This window comes from Corythoichthys intestinalis, chromosome 9 (assembly GCF_030265065.1).
Source record: "Corythoichthys intestinalis isolate RoL2023-P3 chromosome 9, ASM3026506v1, whole genome shotgun sequence".
Classification (NCBI taxonomy): Eukaryota; Metazoa; Chordata; class Actinopteri; order Syngnathiformes; family Syngnathidae; genus Corythoichthys; species Corythoichthys intestinalis.
In genome coordinates, this window is record NC_080403.1 from 41,417,370 (window position 1) to 41,438,826 (window position 21,457).

General features: G+C 38.7%; 1 protein-coding gene across 1 annotated transcript; it reads left to right on the forward strand.

The window, feature by feature from the left end:
• Positions 1-2,778: 2,778 nt before the first annotated feature.
• nr1d4b (nuclear receptor subfamily 1, group D, member 4b) lies at positions 2,779-20,046 on the forward strand. The gene is made up of 8 exons (XM_057846363.1): positions 2,779-3,324; positions 11,829-12,140; positions 12,230-12,318; positions 12,402-12,546; positions 15,126-15,679; positions 15,768-15,953; positions 19,081-19,291; positions 19,374-20,046. The coding sequence occupies exons 1-8, from the start codon at positions 3,306-3,308 to the stop codon at positions 19,568-19,570; spliced, it is 1,713 nt and encodes a 570-aa protein (XP_057702346.1). The 5' UTR covers positions 2,779-3,305; the 3' UTR covers positions 19,571-20,046.
• Positions 20,047-21,457: the final 1,411 nt, after the last annotated feature.

Genomic DNA, 21,457 nt, shown 5'->3' on the forward strand with positions numbered 1-21,457 from the left:
TTGAAGTAATGTTTTGCGTTTGGGCCACATTTTGGCTAGGACATCTGTGTCTTTATTATTCAATCGAAAAATAAGTACCTTCACACAAAAAATATATATTTTCAAAAGAAAAATCACTTCGTTCAAAAAAGAAAAATTTCAATCATAGATAAAAAGTTTTTGAATGCAAAAAAATATTTGAGACTCAAATATTTGCATTTGAACACTTAATTTTTCATTAAAAAGTTTTTGTGTGACACTTGTGTCTAAATCATTCAATCCCCCCCAAAAAGTTGCTTCAATTAAAAAAAAAAAAAAATTTCAAACAAAGAAAAAAATCATTTGAAAAATAAAATTGCCCTCCCGTAATTTTTTGTCTTTGTAGTTTTGAAAATAATATGCAAAGCAAATGACCGTCTAAGGTGCTCGTTACATGATCTGTTCGAAAAATCATTTTGACCCATTATAAAAATATCTTTTCCTTCATTTCATTCATTTTTGTTGTTTGTTTTATTGCTGTTCAACTGTTCAACTGTATATATATATATATATATATATATATATATATATATATATATATATATATATATATATATATATATATATATTAGGGCTGTCAAATTATCGCGTTAACGGGCGTTAATTAATTTTTTAAATTAATCATGTTAAAATATTTGACACAATTAACGCAGATGCCACGCTCAGACAGATTTAAATGACAGTACAGTGAAACGCTCACTTGTTGTGTTTTACGGAGTTTTGCCGCCCTCTGCTGGCGCTTGGGTGCGACTGATTTTATAGGCTTCAGCACCCATGAGCATTGTGTAAGTAATTATTGACATCAACAATGACGGGCTACTAGTTTATTTTTTGATTGAAAATTTTACAAATTTTATTAAAACGAAAACATTAAGAGGGGTTTTAATATAAAATTTCTCTAACTTGTACTAACATTTTTCTTTTAAGAACTGCAAGTCCCTCTATCCATGGATCGCTTTAGCAGAATGTTAATAATGTTAATGCCATCTTGTTGATTTATTGTTATAATAAACAAATACAGTCCTTATGTACCGTATGTTGAATGTAAATATCCATCTTGTGTCTTATTTTTCCATTCCAACAATAATTTACAGAAAAATATGGCATATTTTATAGATGGTTTGAATTGCGATTAATTGCGATTAATTACGATTCATTAATTTTTAAGCTATAATTAACTCGATTAAAAATTTTAATCGTTTGACAGCCCTAATATATAAATATATCAGGGGTCGCGTTAACCGAATATTTTCCGTCGTTGACCGATTTTTTAAAACGGTGACGGAAAAAACTGAAGTCCACCTGTCATTTTGACAGGTTGCAATTCACACCCCAGACCACAGGGTGGCGAGCGAGCATATTAATTAGCTATTGTCTCTCTTGATGCATGACGTCGTTTGCCTTAGTCTGAAAAGCGTCAAGGCAACTGAGTGTCCGAAGTTTGTTCAAAAAGCCCCAAAACGACGATGGTGTTGATAAAAGAGGTGAAAAAACAGGGACTGCACAAGCGGGCACGCAATTCAAGTCCATGCGCACCAGGAGGAAGGTGTGAAACTACGTTCAGGCCACAGCAGGTGAACTGTTAATTTCATTGTTCCATATGCTACATTATGGTAGGCTACCTACCTACTGGGGCCACAGTCATTTTTTTTTTGTCACTGCGGAGAAAAATTACATATTCATCTGCTTGATGTGTGATGGCACGGTGTGGATTCTCTGTTAAGCTTGTTCGGACAGAATATTAATTTAAAATGAATGAAAACTAAAATGTTAAGAGTCTTGTTAGCTCGAATTGCTGTGTCCAGCCGCTTTAGCTCTGCTGCTCTCTGTGAACTCTCTATTCAAGCCGGAACGCGCGCGGCTCTTAAGTGTCTCTGTCACGTGACTGTGTCGTAGCCGCTAACGCGCTTGGCCAAATGGACACATAAGTACGGAAGGTGAATTATGCCAAACAAAGTCACCACAATGTCATTATCATAATTTTTTTAAATTTAAGTGACGGGTAAAAATAGATTATGACTGGATTTTTATGACCCTGTCAGTCAAAATGACAGACAACGAAAAAACCTAGCGCAACCTCTGATATATATATATATATGTATATAGTAAAGACGGCATACAGTAAAGTCAATTACATGCAATGCCACTTTTCGGCCCCCCCTTAAACTCCGCTTATGGTGGTAGGGTGTCTTAACTTTTTCCTCAGTTAGAATTTGCATTTTTGTTGATAAATTTGGTTTAATGAGTAAAACAATGATACATTTTGTTGTTTACTTACAATTAAATAAATGTATTTTCCAGAGATAAAGAAAAACAAGCTCAGACATTGATATGTGAGCATTTCTTAATAAAGAACTGAATTTTTAATGGGCTGTCCTCATTTTTTCACATGACTGTAAGTCTCTCCTGAATCTAACAACACACAAATACTGGTGGTCGGGAATCACTGCCCTAAGTGTGAAAGCTGCACTTCCCTCCGACAACAGATGGAACATTTCACACCGAGTGGGACATCTTTCCGACTCTCACTCGCATCCCCCACCTAGCTGCGAGCCCAGGCAGCCTATTTGCATAAAATGTGTGTCAGTAGGGCAGAGCTGGCTCACATGCCATGCGCACATGCAGCAGAGCTTTAAGCAGCATTCCAATGTGCAAACAGCCCAATGTGCCGTCTCCGAGCAGTGGGGGCCTCAGCCAATGAGAGGCCGAGCACGAGCGATCGGAGTGGGGGAGTGAGGAGGAGGAGGGTGAGGGCAGAAAGAGAGAGAAGGAGAGAGACGCATCAACAAACGGGCGGTGGAGGGGACACGAGAAAAGGAAAGGGGGAAAAAAACGGTCACATTTGTCAGGCACCTGAAAACGTGCTGGTTATTTTCAGGACGCGTGTTGCTTATTGATGAGTGGGGTGTGTTTAAACTACTTGCACTCTAATCATGTTTTCATGGTGACTGTACAAGCAGTTCAGTGTGACACAACCCCTTTGAGGAGCACACCCGTGCAGTGCTATTCACCTCGGAGTTTTTTTTTTTCTTCTTCTTGGATTGAATACAACATTGCTCTATTTTCTCCTTCTTAAGAGTTTTTGCTCTGGTGGTCGGATTTTCTCAAGATCCCCTTCTACCAATGCACTGTGTAGATCCCTGCTCTTTTGATCTGTGGGATACGTTTTGTATGCCTTGGCGGTTCAGGACTCTTTCACCTGTGTCTACCAAACTCCTCGGCGGTCAGCAGAGGCGCTAAAAACACGAGAAGAAGGGAAGCAACGTTTGTTTTATTTGATTGGAGACATGGAGAATAGCCCCGGAGGTAAGTGTGCATCTATTAACACACAAGTGTGTCAGTAGTAATTGTTTCATTTATGTGGTTATAAATGGGGACTTGTACACGTAGTTTGTCAATTCCACATATAAAAAGATATTTATATGGGAAATGTCAATGAATATACTCAGACCATCTGACTGACAGCTGCAAGCGCGGGAGTACAGGGACATATTTTGGGAAAGAAAATAAATGCTTGCAGCTGCGTGTTCTTCATGAGAGGACTTTTTATGGAGCTTAAATCCCTTTTGACATTTGCCTCTTGGAACATTGCATGTAAACAAACTCACATGGAGTGAGACCTAAAATGCCCCCTGAGCATGAGGATTCCCATACCCCCTCCCACTCCTCTTTTTACTCGTGCGACTAGTTAATGGTGACCTTTTCGTGTTATGAAGCACATAATATGGTGATGTGGAAGAAGTATCGTCTCTAAAATCACGCGGAAATCCCAATGGGGCCATGCTAAGTCCCCTAGGTCGTTTCATGTGCTATGCCTTCTAAGTCCGGTGCATCATGGGTAGAGGCGGCGGTGATAATACTCGTTATCATGCGGCCGATTTCCAACACGAGCCCGGCCCCGCCCCATATCGAGCGGCCAGCACGTGTAGCAAGCTCTTGGTCCACGTGCTGCGCATGATTTCGTTAAGCCCCGCCCCTCGCAGACGCTCCTCTCGGAACAGGCGCGTGCACGCTCGCTCGCTCCAAGGGCCAACACGGGGATTCCACTGTATGCGCAACGACTTTAGTCAGTGGGTCAGAGTGTTTTAACCCTTTCATGCACAAATGATTTCTTTTTATTTTATCATTGGCGTCCACTGATGACGTGAGACGTCCAATTTTAAATGGATCACTGAAATATGAGCATTTACGGCTAGTCCTCTGAGTTTAAATGAATTGGACGTCTATAGCCGTCAAAGGCATGCAATGAGTTAAATGCTATGAAAAAAAAATCCAAAGAGTGTTACCTGGGGCAGTCTACAGGGTGTATTTCTCTTTTTATTCATTTTTAGTTCCATTAATTTTGTTTTATTGACATGGTATTAATTTATAAATTTATAATTGTATACAAATACGAAAAAATTACATTAATTATTAACGACTTTGAAAAATAATATAATAATAATTGCCAATATCATGACACAAAATGTAGTATCCAAATATGTATTATAAATATTATATATTATTAATCTTAATTGTATTGTTATATGATTATTTTTATGAATAAATATGATTATGAATTAAGATACCGTTCATAAAAAGAAAAAAATAATAAAATGAATTAAAATAAAAAATACACTGTGGCATAGACTTCACTTGAGGTTACATGGGGCGCGGGGCCGATGCATTGGGGGCTTGCATTGTCAAAGCTGACCGAGTGGAATCACAGACAAAGAGCTTTTTTAGTTGAAAATTCTTGTGAATAAATGCTTAAATCCCCGAATTCTTTATAGATATGGACTTAAAACAGTCTCGGTTCTTGGTTAAAAGCAAAAAAAAAAAAAAAAAAAAAATGTGCAGTTAGCGTTTATTTTACGTAAATATTTCAAAGTACAATGCAAGTCTGTTAGTGAATGTAGCTAGTGGCCAACTGATGTAAACAGAGCTTTTCCGGTGAAAATTCTTTTGAATAAATGCTTAAATCCTGGAATTCTTTATAGATATGGGCGTAAAACAGTCTCGATTCTTGGTTAAAAGCAAAATGACCCTACAGTTAGCTTTTATTTTACGTAAATATGTCGAAGTACAATGCAAGTCTGTTAGTGAATGTAGCTAACGGCCGCCTGATGTAAGCAGAGCTTTTCCGTTAAAAATTCTTGTGAATAAATGCTTAGATCCCCGAATTCTATATAGATATGGACGTAAAACGACTCTTGTTTAAAAGCAAAAAAAAAACAAAAACGTGCAGTTAGCATTTATTTTAAGTAAATATTACGAACTAAGTAGCCAATGCAGGGGCGGCTAATTTCTCCCATTAAGTTTTTTCACATTTCAAAATACATGCATGGTACAAAAAATGTAATAATTACCTTGAATCCTTGAACAAATCACTCCTGAGACAATCCTTCCTGTTTGTACCGGTACAGCTTTCGTACTTTTTCAACAGAAATCCGGCGTTAGATCGCTGCGTGCGTGTGTTTGTGAATAGCTTCTATTGATGTGGGCGACCCCCTTCTTGAATGCAAGGCGCACTGCATGACCGATCTGAGCCGTCAATACATTATGAAGTCTATGACTCTGGTTATTTATTAAATTATTATTATACTTTAAATTCTCTAGTATAACCCATTGCCTGACATTGACAGAGTTAGACATCTATTTGAACTGGGATGATCATCTTTCAGTGCCATTGACGGCGCTACGCAGCCAGCCTCAGCCAGTCAAAATAGACAGGATGTTTAGTGCCGTCACTGGCATCCAATGAGTCAAATGCGAACCTGATAAAGGGTTAACAGGACTGGTCAATAAGCTGCACGTTAGCAGTAACACTCAAGTGTAGTAGACATGTGTTCATCCTATTATAGTGAATTAAAACATGTCCATCTGCTACGATCGGCTTTTCTACTAGCAAGTCCTGAGCTGTAACTTTTATTTTTCAAGTATGAAACAATGCACATGAACAGTGTTGTCGCTATTAAAATAATATGATGAATCTATACTTAGAGTGCGAGCAAACACTCTCTGAAGTGATACTTTGACTAATGAGTGCCCCAACTCTTGAGTTACAAACTGCTGCTCAGTCTTATTAGTGAGGTGAGCTTTGTGGCCTACATTATCCAAAATGTGATGTGCATAGATGCCAAAATGAATCATGATTTTATATACTTTTCATATTAATGAATAACATTATTTTTAATAACATTAAATGAATAAAACAGAAATAAGATCCATTTACGGCCTCCAAAAAACACACTAAAATTGCTTTTTCCCTTTTTTTAAAGCCGCACTCAATAACTTTTCAATCTTTAATAAACATTCTTATTAAACATCGACTTACAAGTAGTTGAATGACACCTCTGTCACGGTCATAGAGGGTCTGTACCACTTTCACTGGCACTAAGCAACATCAAGGAAGGTGGTGGGAACCGTGCCACACAAAAAACTGCAAATGTGCTCGTCGTCATATGATATTGTTTAGCCAAAATTACATTCTTTAACTCATCGCTATTGATCCTTCACACAGCCAGTGGAAACACAAATATACTTAAGTCCGACCGTAGGTGACGGGGAGATCAGGACTTTTCGACATTGATGCAGGCCCTCATGGGAAAATTGGCAAAACACTACCGCTTTTGTCCACTAGCGTCGCCAAAATTACTGAAAACTGAAGTTGTTTTACATAGTTATGTTAATGGTAATGGTATTGTTGTTCTAATTTAACAGAGATTAATACATTATCTTCCCATGATAATGATAGACATTCAATAATTTTTAACCCCTTCAGACCCGCATTTGTTTTGCTGGGCAAAAAAAAAAAAAAAAAAGCGCTGATCTTCACTAGAATAAAGTGGTTTTTTTGTCGGGGATATTTGATGCTTTTATATATATTTTTTAAGATTTTAATGTGAATGTGTTTTTAATGGGAAATGAGCACTTGATGTTATCCTTTTTGAAGGCGCGGTCAGCCATTTTCAAAGAGCCAAAAATAGCAACGAGGGCATGCCAAAACGCATGATTTGATCTCGATGGGTAAAGTTTCATCCAATCATCTCCTAGAAGTAGCAATAGCAAATAAGTTCAGTGTATTTATTGGTTTAGAGACGCGAACAAGTCATGTCCTTCAGCAGCACGCTTAGGTCTGAAGAGGTTAAACTGGGATGACTGACTGCGAATGCTCTCGTTTCTGTGCACTCGACGGCGCTCGGCGTCCAATCCATTTTGACTTGGAGGGCTGAGTTGAAATGGATTGGACGCCAAGCGCCGTCAATTGCAGCCAGTGAGGTCAATGAGTGCTCTATAAATCTAAAGGCACATATCCTACAATCTGTCCGAAAATGTTAACCCATGGGTCTGTAAAAGTTAAATAATGAACTGTGGTATTCAAATTGAATTGCTCAAAGTGTCTACGTCCATCCATTATCTACCCGATTCCCACTTATCCTATTCAGGGTCACAAGGCTTGAGCTTATCCTGACTGAGTTTGGGTGAGACTGATTGTCAGGCAATCGCTGGGCAGGTGTTAACATGTGCGTCTGAATATCTGAATGCGTCACAAATGTACCCGACGCTTCCAAAAACATTCATTTCAGATGACGGAGACACAAACTCATCAAGTCACATCTAGAGTCAATATTGACTTGACCAGATAACAAAGAAATACTTTTTCTGCGAATGAAATTGGTACAACCCACCTCTTTGTTTAGTTAAATTGCAAACTGTGTTGTTCATGAGAATTGGTCAGATATAACCATATAACACTTCGCTGCCAATACAGAACCATCCGTTTTCATAAGTAGACGTAAGGCCAGCCTTTGCACGTGGATTAGGGTTTACCACACATGTACGACTGTTCACACAGAACATGGGCTGGGGGGGGCTAGTAAGGTGAGGGGGTTTCTCTGTGAGTCATGATCTGAAATTAATGTTTATACAGTAAACTTACCATGGTCATATGCCTCAGAGGCGGGAGTACACGAGAGCACAAGTCAGGAAAAACTGGAAAGAGTGAGGGGGTGGTTTGTTTGGTTTATTGTATAGTTCTTCCGACCCTGTGCAAGTCTACAGATCACGTGTCTCAACTTGTGCATGACTGCGTCGCCGTATTCCAAGAGCTCACTTTGGCACCCAGTCAAACTGGATTCCAGGAAGTTGTTTAGGGCGAGTAGTATAGGGGATGTTTTTACAGGAGGTAGTGGGTGGAGAGCGTTCTGCTGAATGAAGACAGGAAATGTGTAGGCCATGTGAAGGCCGGCGTGACTCAGGCGATACACATGTTCGTAAAACTTGACCTTGTTCACGCACGCGCGCGCAAACAGACTTCAGGAAACAACAACACATGCATGTTGGTGAAGTCAGAGCCACACATGGCAGTAAGCCACGACTACCTTGCACTCACTCACTGTTGACACGTGTAAGCGCAGGAATTAAGAAGGAGGCATTTAAAGCTGAAAAGAAATGCAGCACGTTTCCCCAAGGAGAGGAAGCACTCGAGCAAGTGCCTGATTCAAGGTCATCAGTGGTAAATGTACACATAAATGATAGTGGCAATGATCCAAGGGTAAGGATTTATTTACAAGTAATCTGCTAGACCAAACAGTAAATTCATAGTAATTAAGATAGGAGCGAATTATTGTACACAACATAGGTTTTCGCTGACAATTTCCAAACAAAAAGACTAAATGTCATGATCAAACTGCTTCTATTTAGTATAAGGTATCAATTTACAGACACATTCAGCCTAATTGTAATTCAAATAGTCTAATAGGGGTCTCTTTTATATTCACTGATACCAAACATGTTATTATTTGACCATTCCATAACCCTCTGCATTGTTTGCCAAATGACTATTTGAAATGTAGCCATTTAGGTAGCAGTTTCCTGCATGCTGCATTAATAGCCTCAGTATTCCCAACGTGATCTTGCCCTAGCGCTTATTATTTTACTGCTGCTGTTGTCTACACGAGACTGCGCAAAAGAGCCTTGTGAGCCGGGCGGGAACTGTGTCAAGAGTCCATGTGAGCTGGCGGTCAGGTGGCTGGCGGATAGATGGGTCTGCGTGCTCAGAGCCAAAGAGGAGCGGGTGGGAGGGAGGGAGAGAGGAATGGAGGGGAGGAGAATGGAGACGAAGGGAGGGGTGGCAGAAGGCATAAGAAGAACTGTGCTGAAGTGAAAGCGAGCAGGCGGGGAGGGAGTTGGCAGGCTCATGCTGCACGTGAGAGGGAGTCTTTTATCTTGTGGGAAGAAAACTGTCTGCACAACAAGGGGGATGGCCGCAGGGAAGCTGCATTCAGGGGTAATAGGGCATTTCCAACTTGATGTGACATCCAGAGACAAAGGCCAGTTTATAGCGCGTATAGCGTACATGAATTTACAGTCAGCAACACGGTACTGTAAATGAAGCAGAGGTGGGGTAGCGTTAAAATATTATTACTCAAGTAAAAGTCAAAGTAGTCATCCAAAAAATTGACTCAAGTACAAGTCAAAAAGTATTTGGTGAAAAATATACTCAAGTAATGAGTAAAATTGTGAGTAACTGCTTATTTTTGTTGGATTTTTTTTTTGGAAACAATGGTATTTTTCTCTCTCAGCACAAACGTATCTACTGTATATGAACTGTTGTTATAATGATACTGTACAACAGACATGTCCAAAGTCCGGCCCGGGGGCCAAATGCGGCCCTTGGTCCAATTTCATTCGGCCCCCAGCCTCTGTCATAAAATCAATAACGTCTGGCCCGCACACAGACTTAATAAATTTGTCAGCAGTACTGCTACCAGCATATGAAGTAGCTTGCACACTAAATGCTGCTCCTCATTTACCCATTAAAAGGCAGCAGCACTCTAAGCAACATTACCCGTGTGACCTTTTACTCCCAATTTTCTAAAATGGCGACAATCAACAAAAATAAGAAAGTTGACTGCGATGGCCGATGCTTCAAGGATAGTTAGAAATTTGACTTTTACTTCACCAAAATACGCAACAACTGTGTCTGTCTCATTTGCAAAGAGACAGTCGCTGTTTTTAAAGAGTTCAGTGTGAGGCGATATTACCAAAAAGGAGACGCTGACATGTACGACAAGATTACAGGGAAGATACGTAGCGAGAAATTGAAGCAACTTGAAGCTAGTTTAATTTCACAGTAGCAGTATTTCGCAAGAGCCCGAGAGTCGAAAGAGAACGCCACAAAGGCTGGTTGCGAAATTGTTGAAATTATTAATTAAAAAAAAAAAATAAAGCAAATGTGACACACAGAATGGCTTGCTAAAATATATTGTTCTACGTAAAGGACGTCAGCCAAGGTCGGCCCCCCACATTTTTACCACACCAAATCTGGCCCCCTTTGCAAAAACTTTGGACACCCCTGCTGTACAATAACCCATTAAATAACCATATTAAGCCAAAAAAAAATAATAATAATAATAATTGACTTCCGGAGGAGAAAAAAAAGACATAAATGAAGCATTATTCGTCTTAAGAGCATGAGGGCCCTCTAGTGGAGAAAATAGCTCCTAGTTTGAATAGTAAATAGTTCTCTTCATAGTTGCTATTATGAAATTAAAAAGATCTTATATCCGGTATTCCTTGGTCAATCGGTGCCAAATAAAAACTGGGAGAGAGCTTTAAATCTGCGCTTTTGAGTCATGTTGAGGGAAGCCATCTATGTTAAATAATTCATTTTTTACAGTGCTTTAAAGACGCCACGTGATCGAACAGGCTGGCTCGATCGTAGAATGCGTCAGATTTGTGTAATGGAGTCATGTGATTTTTGTTGTGACGTGTCATTGGTGAAATTGGTCGTGCTACTCTTGGCATCGCTAGCAAAAAAAAAAAAAAAATCTACTATGAAGAATAAAGAGGAAAATATAAAGACTTGTGTAGCCCAAAGTAGCAGAGTAAGAGTAGCGATTTTTCTTCACAATTCTACTTGAGTAAAAGTAAAAACAGTAAAACTACTCTTAGAAGTAATTTTCACTCAAAAAGTTACTCAAGTAAATGTAACGCAGTACATGTAATGCGTTACTACCCACCTCTGAAATTAAGGATATGAATAGTTATAGTAATACTTAACCCTTTCTTGCCAAATGTATCCCATTTGATACACTTAGAATTTCACGATTTTGAGACTAATTCAGAATTTTGAAATATCTTTCCTCAAAGAAAAATAATGGATGCAAGTCAAGTCATGCATCTGCAGGTTCCATGAGAGAGAAAAAAAACAGGATTCAGGGTAATAGATATTAGAGCGCTTATTACACATACTATTTTTTTTTCTTTTTTACAAATTTGAAAGAAAGGTTTCATTAAGACCTTATTTTTCAAATTTTGTGATTCTCTGAAAATTGCTTCGTATTGCAGGCATTAAAGGGTTCAAACAAATTGACATTACTGTTATATTAATTCCACTGCTTTAAAATATTCAAATGGTTAATGTGTTATTTAGTAGAAAATGTATGAAAATTGTGATGTACTGTAAGTGTTCATAATACGTTTGTGGATTCAACGTTTTGTATTCATTACAATTCCTCAGATGTGGTATTGTATGTCAGGCCAAATGCCAAAGGTTTCAACTTAAGTTCCATATTCCTTCTATAGTATATATCACTGGAAAATGGATGATTGACTACAGCATTGGTACATTTTGGGGAGAAAAATCTGGCTTACAGAGAACCAGGTCATAGTTGTCCTACATGGGGCCTAAAACAATATTCATTGTTATGTTTAGCTGTCTCAAAAGTGATCGGGGGGTAGCTAAATGTTTGCCCAGAAAGTGTCAAAAGAGAATATGGGTCAACTGAGGTTTTTTTCTCCGCACCCCTTTGTGTGTTCCTCAGGTGGTGTCATCCTTTATGCTGGATCCTCTGGCAGTGCCAGCCCAAGTCCTGGCAGCCCCTCTAGTGGATACCAGACCCAGTCACCCTCCTCCCACTCACAGCCCTCATCCCCAGAGGGTGTCTCCTTTCAGGAGATTGGGGCCATGAAGCAGGGAGGGGAACAAAGAGGAGGGACGCCTTCCCCGAAAATGGTCTTCCAATTTCCAGAAGTGAACAATGCTCCAGCTGCCCAAGTTACGACAGTGTCATCGGCCACCTACAGCCATCCCACGGTGGCCAAAAGACCTTGTGGATTTACTGGCACCTTCCCTAGTAAGTACTCGCCCAGTATTCCCCTACCTGAACCCTTCATTCTTTGTTCCCTTTCTTATATCACGAGCCCAACACCTCTATCTTCACAGAAACAGGTGGTATGGTGCTTTTATGCAAGGTGTGTGGGGACATTGCATCTGGTTTCCATTACGGTGTCCACGCCTGTGAGGGTTGCAAGGTGAGCTCAACAATGCAATAATGATGTCCACCTGCCTGTTTGCGTTTTTGCGAAACATTTCACTCTTCTTGTGCTTTGTCCAGGGTTTCTTCAGACGCAGCATTCAGCAGAATATCCACTACAAGATGTGCGTGAAGAATGAAAACTGTCTCATCATGCGCATGAACCGAAACCGCTGCCAACACTGCCGCTTTAAGAAGTGTCTCTCCGTGGGCATGTCCAGAGATGGTAAGAAACATAACTAAGGCTGCCTCTTATCGATTATTTTAGTAGTCGACTAATCAATAACTAGTTAGTTCGAATAATTGAGTAATTGGATAAGGAACATAAAAAATTGAAATACCTGAGGTGAGCCACAAACGGTATAAAAAAGGACCAGAATACAACAAAATAGCAATTGGCTAATTTATATAGCAAAATTCCACTAGCTTAAATGCTATAATATACTAACGTCTTTTTTTTTTTTTTTTTTTGCTCATGACAAATGGTTCAAACACATATTCCTTCAAAAAAACGGCTAAATATACCTATGAACTAAATTATGAATAAAACAAAAACTTAGCTAATGTTGGTCTTAACAGGGAGCAGCTAAATTCAGCCATGTGAAATGAGTTATGTCATATTCCCTCTTGCCACTAGAGGGCAGACTATCCACCCAAATCAAACAAACTAAATGCAAACTCTTTCAAAACAAACCATTACAACAACACTTTAAACGACAAAAGAACAACAAAATAGCAATTGGCTAATTTACATCGCAAAATTCCACTAGCTTAAATGCTATAATATACTAACGTCTTTTTTTTCTTTTTTCTTTTTTTTTTTAACAATGCTCATGACAAATGGTTCAAACACATATTCCCACAAAAAAAAAAGGCTAAATATACCTATGAACTAAATTATGAATAAAACCAAAAACTTCGCTAATGTTGGTCTTAACAGGGAGCAGCTAAATTCAGCCATGTGAAATGAGTTATATCATATTCTCTCTTGCCACTAGAGGGCAGACTATCCACCCAAATCAAACGCACTAAATGCACTCTTTCAAAACAAACCATTACAACAACACTTTAAACGACAAAAGAACAACAAAATAGCAATTGGCTAATTTACATAGCAAAATTCCACTAGCTTAAATGCTATAATATACTAACGTCTTTTTTTTTTTTTTTTTTTTAACAATGCTCATGACAAATGGTTCAAACACATATTCCCACAAAAAAAAAAAACTGCTAAATATACCTATGAATAAAAGCAAAAACTTACCTATTGTTGGTCATAACAGGGAGCAGCTGAATTCAGCCATGTGAAATGAGTTATGTCATATTCACTCTTGCCACTAGAGGGCAGACTATCCACCCAAATCAAACAAACTAAATGCAAACTCTTTCAAAACAAACCATTACAACGACACTTTAAACGACAAAAGAACAACAAAAGAACAATTGGCTAATTTACATAGCTATATGCTAACATTTTTAAATTATTTTTACAATGCTCATAACAAATGGTTCAAACACATATGCCCACAAAAAAGGCTAAATATACCTATGAACTAAATTATGAATAAAAACAAAAACTTAGCTAATGTTGGTCTTAACAGGGAGCAGCTGGATGTGAAGCCATGTGAATTGAGCTTTGTTATATTCACTCTTGCCACTAGACGGCAGAGTATCCCCCCAAATCAAACAAACTGAATGCAAACTCTTTCAAAACAAACCATTACAACGCCACTTTAATACTCGAAGCAGCAAAATTTTATTTGAATTTTTTTTCTAATCGAATTACTCGAGTTAATCGATTAATCATAGCAGCACTAAAGATAACATAACTTCCTTTCCACTTTAATTTGGAGTCTTCCGTTTCTCTTTGATTCATGGCAAAAGGAGCTAGAGTCCCAGTAGTCATCAATCACTGAGAAAAGGTGACAACAATAGTTTATTTTTGGCAATTGGGACACCAGAGTTGTTGATCCTGCATTCTGTGTGATGTACAATTTCACCCCCGTTTTAAGGCGATCTTATGTTTACGTTATTGTTATTTGGCTCCATTAATCATAGCGAAACAGAGTGTTCCAGTTCAGATATTCCACATGTAAGCTGCCCTTTATTGCATTTTTTTTCACCGCAAGGCTCCAGCCTCTTGGGAGATGGGCAAACTAGGTGATGATAAATCATCTCTTTCTGGAGCAGAAATTTTTAGTTGACCCCAAAAAGCCAGAATACGATGTTGGAGTGAAAAATCTCCAGGTAATTGGGATGATCACAGCAAGGAATCTGTATTATTCAGAGCTATTCAATTGTTCAGATTAATGTGTTTTACCCTGCCCATTTGAATGGTTTGCCTATTCGTTTTCATTTACTCTGTTTGAATGAAAACATGCATGTATTTTGTCCCCTCATTCTAAATATATTTTTTTATGTTCCACCTCTTTTACCTGACTCTCATTGGTTTCTCTTGCCAATTTACAAAAGACATGATATTTAGAACAGTTGACCCAGTAACCTACTTCTACACAAGAGAGCGGCATGCTCAACTTTGAGACAGAATGCGGAGAGACTGGGGGGAGGTGTGCGAGCATATAGCGAACTATAAATAGGACTGTCAATGGACGAGCTGTAAAAAAAGAAAAAGAGGCAAGGGTAGACTGTAGAATTCTGAAGAGAAGGAAGAAGCTGCCAAACCAGGTGGATTTAGGAGTTTGTCATCTAAAAATTTAAATTAGAAATAGTTTGGAGCGGTTTTCCGATTTTTGCTGTTGTTGCGCGTATATTCTAACAGTAGATGCTCTCTTTCTCTTCCTCAAGCTGTCCGTTTTGGCCGTATTCCCAAACGGGAGAAGCAGAGACTATTGGATGAGATGCAGAGCTATATGAACAGTCTTAATGAATCTGCCTCCATGGAGATGGAGATGTCACCTCCCTCCGACACCCAGTGCAGCCCAAAGAACCCGACGAATGAAGGAGCAGGCTCCGTAATGCAGTCCTACCAGAGCGACTTAATAAACAGCGAGAAGAAACCTCTGAAAAGGCCTGCCAGCGACAGCAATCTTGGCACTTCTTTCCAGAACAGTCCTGTGCAGGAAAACGCCCCGCCTCACGCAACAGCACAGGCACACCACACGTTTCAGGCGGAGCTGACATCGGGATACAGCGTCCCTTCAAAGTGTCCCGTTGCCCACACCAATAATGAAAACACCACGAATAACAATGTCAACAATTCCAAGTACAACTTCACCAATCAGAATCAGTGTCCCGTCCGTGGCGGTCTTTCATCTCAGCACTACGCAGCCAATCAGAAGACTAATTCTCAGAACCAAAATTCCTGTCCTTGGAAGCTAAATGGTGGAGCCAAAGTCTTGGTGAGTCTTTTTTCATTTGTCTCAATCTTCTTTATGTCACTGCTAGGCAGTCAATTTATCTGGTGCCTTTTTTTTAACCTTGCGACAGGCATGTCCACTAAATTCTTGTCCGGTGGCTCCAGCCAGTCGCTCCAGTCAGGAAATGTGGGAGTCCTTTTCCCAGTGTTTTACCCCTGCTGTTAAAGAAGTGGTGGAGTTTGCAAAGAGTATCCCAGGCTTCCAGACTCTGAGCCAACAGGACCAAGTCATGCTACTTAAATCTGGCACTTTTCAGGTACGTTCCTTTGACGAAGTAACAATCATGGGGTGGATTCGGGCACAAAAAGGAACCTCGAATGTAATATCATAGACTTCACTATCAGTTGATGGGAGAATGGGCCGGACCTTGAGGGGCCAATTTTCAAAAACATAAAATTCAAATATTTTCCAAACCAAAGCCGCTAGCAACCTAAAACCAAAACCGGCATGTCCCTTAGGCATATATGAGTTTTCATGAGCAGCGACATAAAAAAAATTCAAAGTCGTTCCGTAACAAAATCGCGATTAATTATTTTTTATACTGTATAAGCACATCAAAACTTAAAATGGCTATAAAATTCTCAAATTTTATGCTAAATGCACAAAAATCACATAATGCAGAGATAATCACCTATATTTTGCGGATCAATAGCAATATTTAACATATACGTTTTTGCCTAAAATAGCAACTTAAATTTTTTTTATTTAATTTTTTTTTTTTTTTCTTAAAAGTTTTCAACAGCTAATACATCACACAATTTTCACATCAGAAACTTAATACTGGAGGAAAGAATGCAGAATCATCTTAATTTTAATGAACAAAAGCAAAATTTGCATTTTTCTGCATACAATCACAATTTACTTAGGTTTGATTACTCTATTGTGTAGAGATACAAAATCCAACAGGGCGGCCGTCACAAAAAAAATGGCTTGTTAAATTGAAATTTCTGTTAAATAAATGCTTGAATCACGAAATTTCTTTAGGTATGAACGTAAAACAGTCTAGATTGTTTGTTAAAAGCAAAAAATGGGCAGATATCGTTCATTTGACATTAATATTTCAAGCAAAATATACCGTATTGTGTAATCCAACATGGCGGCCGTCACAAAACTGAGCTTTTTAGATTGAAAATTCTTGTAAACAAATTCTTAAATTGCGGAATTTCTATAGATATGAACGTAAAACAGTCTAGATTCTTTGTTAAAAGGAAAAAATGAGCAGGTATGGTTCATTTTACATTAATATTTCAAGCAAATGTTAAGGTATTGTGTAATCCAACATGGCCGTGGTCACGAAACAAAGAGCTTCTAAGTTGAAAATTCTTGTAAACAAATGCTTAAATCGCGAAATTTCTTTAGATATGAACGTAAAACAGTCTAGATTCTTTGTTTAAAGCAAAAAATGGACAGATATCGTTCATTTTACATAAATATTTCAAGCAAAAGTTACGGTATTGTGTAATCCAACATGGCGGCCGTCACGAAACTGAGCTTTTTAAGTTGAAAATTCTTGTAAATAAATGCTTAAATTGTGGAACTTCTATAGATATGAATGTAAAACAGTAGATTCCTGGTTAAAAGCAAAGAACGGGCAGTTATCATTCAGTTTATGTAAATATTTCAAGCCAAAGTTACAGTAATTTTATCCATTGATTTTTTTTTCACAATGTTTCAAAGTGCATGCATGGTGCTATTTAATATAATAATTACCTTGAATCCTTGACCAAATCACTCTTGAGACACTCCTGCCTGCTTGTATGCAGTAAAACCTTCGTCCTGTTTCCACCTAAATCTGGTGTTAGATCGCAGCGCGTGTCTATCACTGTGAAAGCCAACTCAACGTTCCGCCTGGGTCGGCCCCCTATGGGAAGGCTGGCGCAATGTCTGTGGGAGCTGTCTTGTCAACTGATGGTGGAGTCTATAGTCATATACCATTCTTTTTAAGAAACTACTTGTTCAGTTGTAAAAGTATTCAGAAATAACAGATGTTATTGCTAACTCATTCACTGCCATTGACAGTAATAGACATCAAATGCATTTTAACTGGGATAGCTGGCGTTGAATATTCATGTTTCAGTGCCATTGACGGCAACAGACATCCAATCAATTTTGACTGGGAGGGTCAATGATCACAGCCAGCCAATGGCAGCCAATTTATTTATGAAAAAAATATTTAAAAAATCGGGCTTTGAGGATTAATAGATACTGGGCCATGTTATATACAGTAGAGATGTCCCGATCGATCGGGACCGATCACGTCATTTTCAAAGTATCGGAATCGGCAAAAAAATATCGGACATGCCTTTTTTTAATATATATATATTTTTTAATCAAATCGTTTTCTAATTGTATTTAACGTTACAGACATAATGTGTTACACTCTTCCAGAGTCTTAATTTTAAGTTTAAGGTAGAGTTATCAAATTTATCGCGTAAACGGCGAGAATTAATATTTTTTACATTGATCACGTTACAATATTTAATGCAATTAACGCATGCGCTGCATGACCCACTCACGCATCGTCGCGTTCAATCTATAATGGCGGCGTTTTACCCACACAGTATATAGAGCTAAAAGGCAGCGTAAAATGAGTAGAGTGAATTTTGGCAGCCTTTTGTTAACTGGCTAAAGCCTTACACAATCCCTCTCCCAACGATTAAAATAATCGTGGGAAGAAATGTGGGGAAGAAAGGTAGTAGTTGATCTTTTTCTTAACACCCTATGTTATTTCCCAACGCAGAGAAGATATATCAGTTGGTGCCACGACGCACTGTCATGGTTGCACTTCCCATCATGCATTTGGGCATGGCTACAGTATCATTTACTGAAAGCTCAACAAATACACTCGATGGCAATATTTAGTCACAATATACAAAGTCACATTTATCCTTTAAGAATTACAAGTCTTTCTATCCGTGGATCCCTCTCACAGAAAGAATGTTAATAATGTAAATGCCATCTTGAGGATTTATTGTCATAATAAACAAATACAGTACTTATGTACTGTATGATGAATGTATATATTCGTCCGAGTTTTATTCATTTTTTTCTTAATGCATTGCCAAAATGTACTGTATATGATCGGGAAAAATTATCGGGAATAATTGGAATTGAATCGGGAGCAAAAAAAAAAAGCAATCGGATCGGGAAATATCGGGATCGGCAGATACTCAAACTAAAACGATCGGGATCGGATTGGGAGCAAAAAAACATGATCGGAACAACCCTAATATACAGTAATTGCCAAGTTTCAAAGAATTGCAAAATAAAAACAAACACAAAAGCAAAACTAATTATTTATTCAAACTTTGCAAAGAGTAAAGTCTGAGTGAGATGATTATTCTACCTGTTTCTGACTCCAAGATTGCTTTGTTTGTTTGCAGGTGCTGATGGTGAGGTTTTGCTCATTATTTGACCCAAAGGAGAGGACTGTGACTTTTCTCAATGGGCAGACATACTCCCTGGCATCGCTCCGGGCATTGGGCATGGGCGTTTTACTGGATGCCATGTTTGATTTCAGCGAGAAGCTAGGATCTCTTGGTTTGGAACCAGACGAGATGGCTCTTTTCATGGCTGTTGTGCTCGTATCAGCTGGTAAGTCTTTGCGAATGAACATAGGAGCAGCACATTCTTCTGTCTAAGATGTATTTCTAACAGTTTCCACTGTTATCTCTAGATCGCTCTGGTGTAGTAGATGTGGGAGCAGTGGAGCAGCTGCAGGAGAACCTGATCAAAGCTCTGCGCACGCTCATTACGAGTCGCCGGCCGGACGACAGCACACTCTTCCCAAAGCTGTTGCTACGTCTGCCGGACCTGCGAACCTTGAACAACCAGCACTCTGACAAGCTTTTAGCGTTCCGCATTGATCCGTAAACAAGCACAAGGCCTGCTGAGATGTCTGCCTCGCGGAGCTTCTTGGCTTCTCATCAAGACAGGCCTGCCACAGATGTTGGCCTCTGCATGACAGATCATTGTTGTTGGAGTATGGCCAAGTGTGATGGCGTGAGAGGGGACTTTAAAGCTAAAGGAAGTAGGCTCAGCAGGAGGTGGAAGCCCTTGAACTCAACTGATCTCTTGCTTCCAAGACTGTCATTATTGACTTCCAACTGTGTTCTTCCTGGTTGGTTCACCAAATCTTTACCGCTCCTCCAGGGAGCGCTCTGTCTGTACTCTCAACTTTGTCAACACTCCAGCCACGATACAAGGCGTTTGTACAAACCTTCACCAACCATGACTTCCGACTGTACATTCACACCTTAATTGTAAATGGCACGCTCCAGATATTAAGAAGCCCCTCGAGCCAGTATAGATGATAGCAATAGAAACAACGCAAAGCTCGGAGAATGGTTTACGTATTCCCCGTTGAAAAGATTCTTGCTATTTTCATGTCATAAGTGAATCACCTATTTGTGAACGAGAGATGTATAATGATGTATTTTTAAAAATTGAAAATAAGTTGTAATGTGTCGCTACATGCTAATCAGGGAGAAATTAATGGTCGTTGAGACCGAGTCTGATGGGTTTTCACTGAATATGTTCTGTAAATGTTTGTAAATATTCTGCTTGTTGGTAGTTTGAAGAGTCTTGGATATGTTAATGAACTTGTTAAGTATTGTATTAAGCCAGCATCATTAACAATATATTATAAATTGCTCTATAGACTGCATTTGAACCATGCACTCTGAAAAGAATCTTTTTATTTGAGAATATATGAAAGAACTAAATGTATTGTCAACTGACTGCATCACTTGTGTATATTTTGTAACTGTTTTGTGGTTACACCATAGAGTACTATTATTAAATAATGTTATATACCATTTCCCTTGTCCTCTTTTTCATTCTTATTCCTTCTAACAAGATGCTACCATCAGCATTGCCAAGACATAGCACGTGGGGTAACCTAGCAACAGAAACAATTGGCCAATCTTTCAACTGCCTAAGAGGCATTACAGACCCGCCAACGCGGAAAATCACTTCATTCTTAAGCGTCTGGTGAGAAGTGAATAGTATATTATTCTGAAAGAAATATAAAGCAGCCAAAATATGTGATGCTAAGCATCTAGGAGGGGTTTTTCCACATAAAGTGATCACTGAAATGAATTGTGCCCAACATTACAAAGAGAAACAGTGACCACTGTTATTGTCTCAAATGCAGGGGAAATTGTAATTGGACAATAACACTCACTAAAAATTATAATAGACCATCATAGGCATGTATTTCACTTTCGGTTTGGTGCCCTTTTTTAAAAATAGACAGGTGCACACAAATGAGCATGTGCGGTTCAATCGTGATGGACAGCTATGAGCAATCAATATTATGTCTTGCGGTAAATTGGTCTCTTTGCAACAGTTTCCAAGTTGCATTTTGTTTTTAATCTACTTGGTTTTTCTCATTATGATCCCTCAAAGTGAATTTAAAGATAAAGTTCAGATTTTTTTGACATTAGGCTTAATCTTCGAGTTAGCGGAGATTTAATTAGTCGGTGGAGTTGATTTTGAAAATTCCATGCAGTTAGTTACAGTGGGGCAAATAAGTATTTAGTCAACCACCAATTGTGCAAGTTGCAAGCCTGTAATTGTGAACATGGGTAAACCTCAACCATGAGAGACAGAATGTGGAAAAAAAAAACAGAAAATCACATTGTTTGATTTTTTAAAGAATTTATTTCCAAATTAGAGTGGAAAAATAAGTATTTGGTCACCTACAAACAAGCAAGATTTCTGGCTGTCAAAGAGGTCTAACTTCTTCTAACGAGGTCT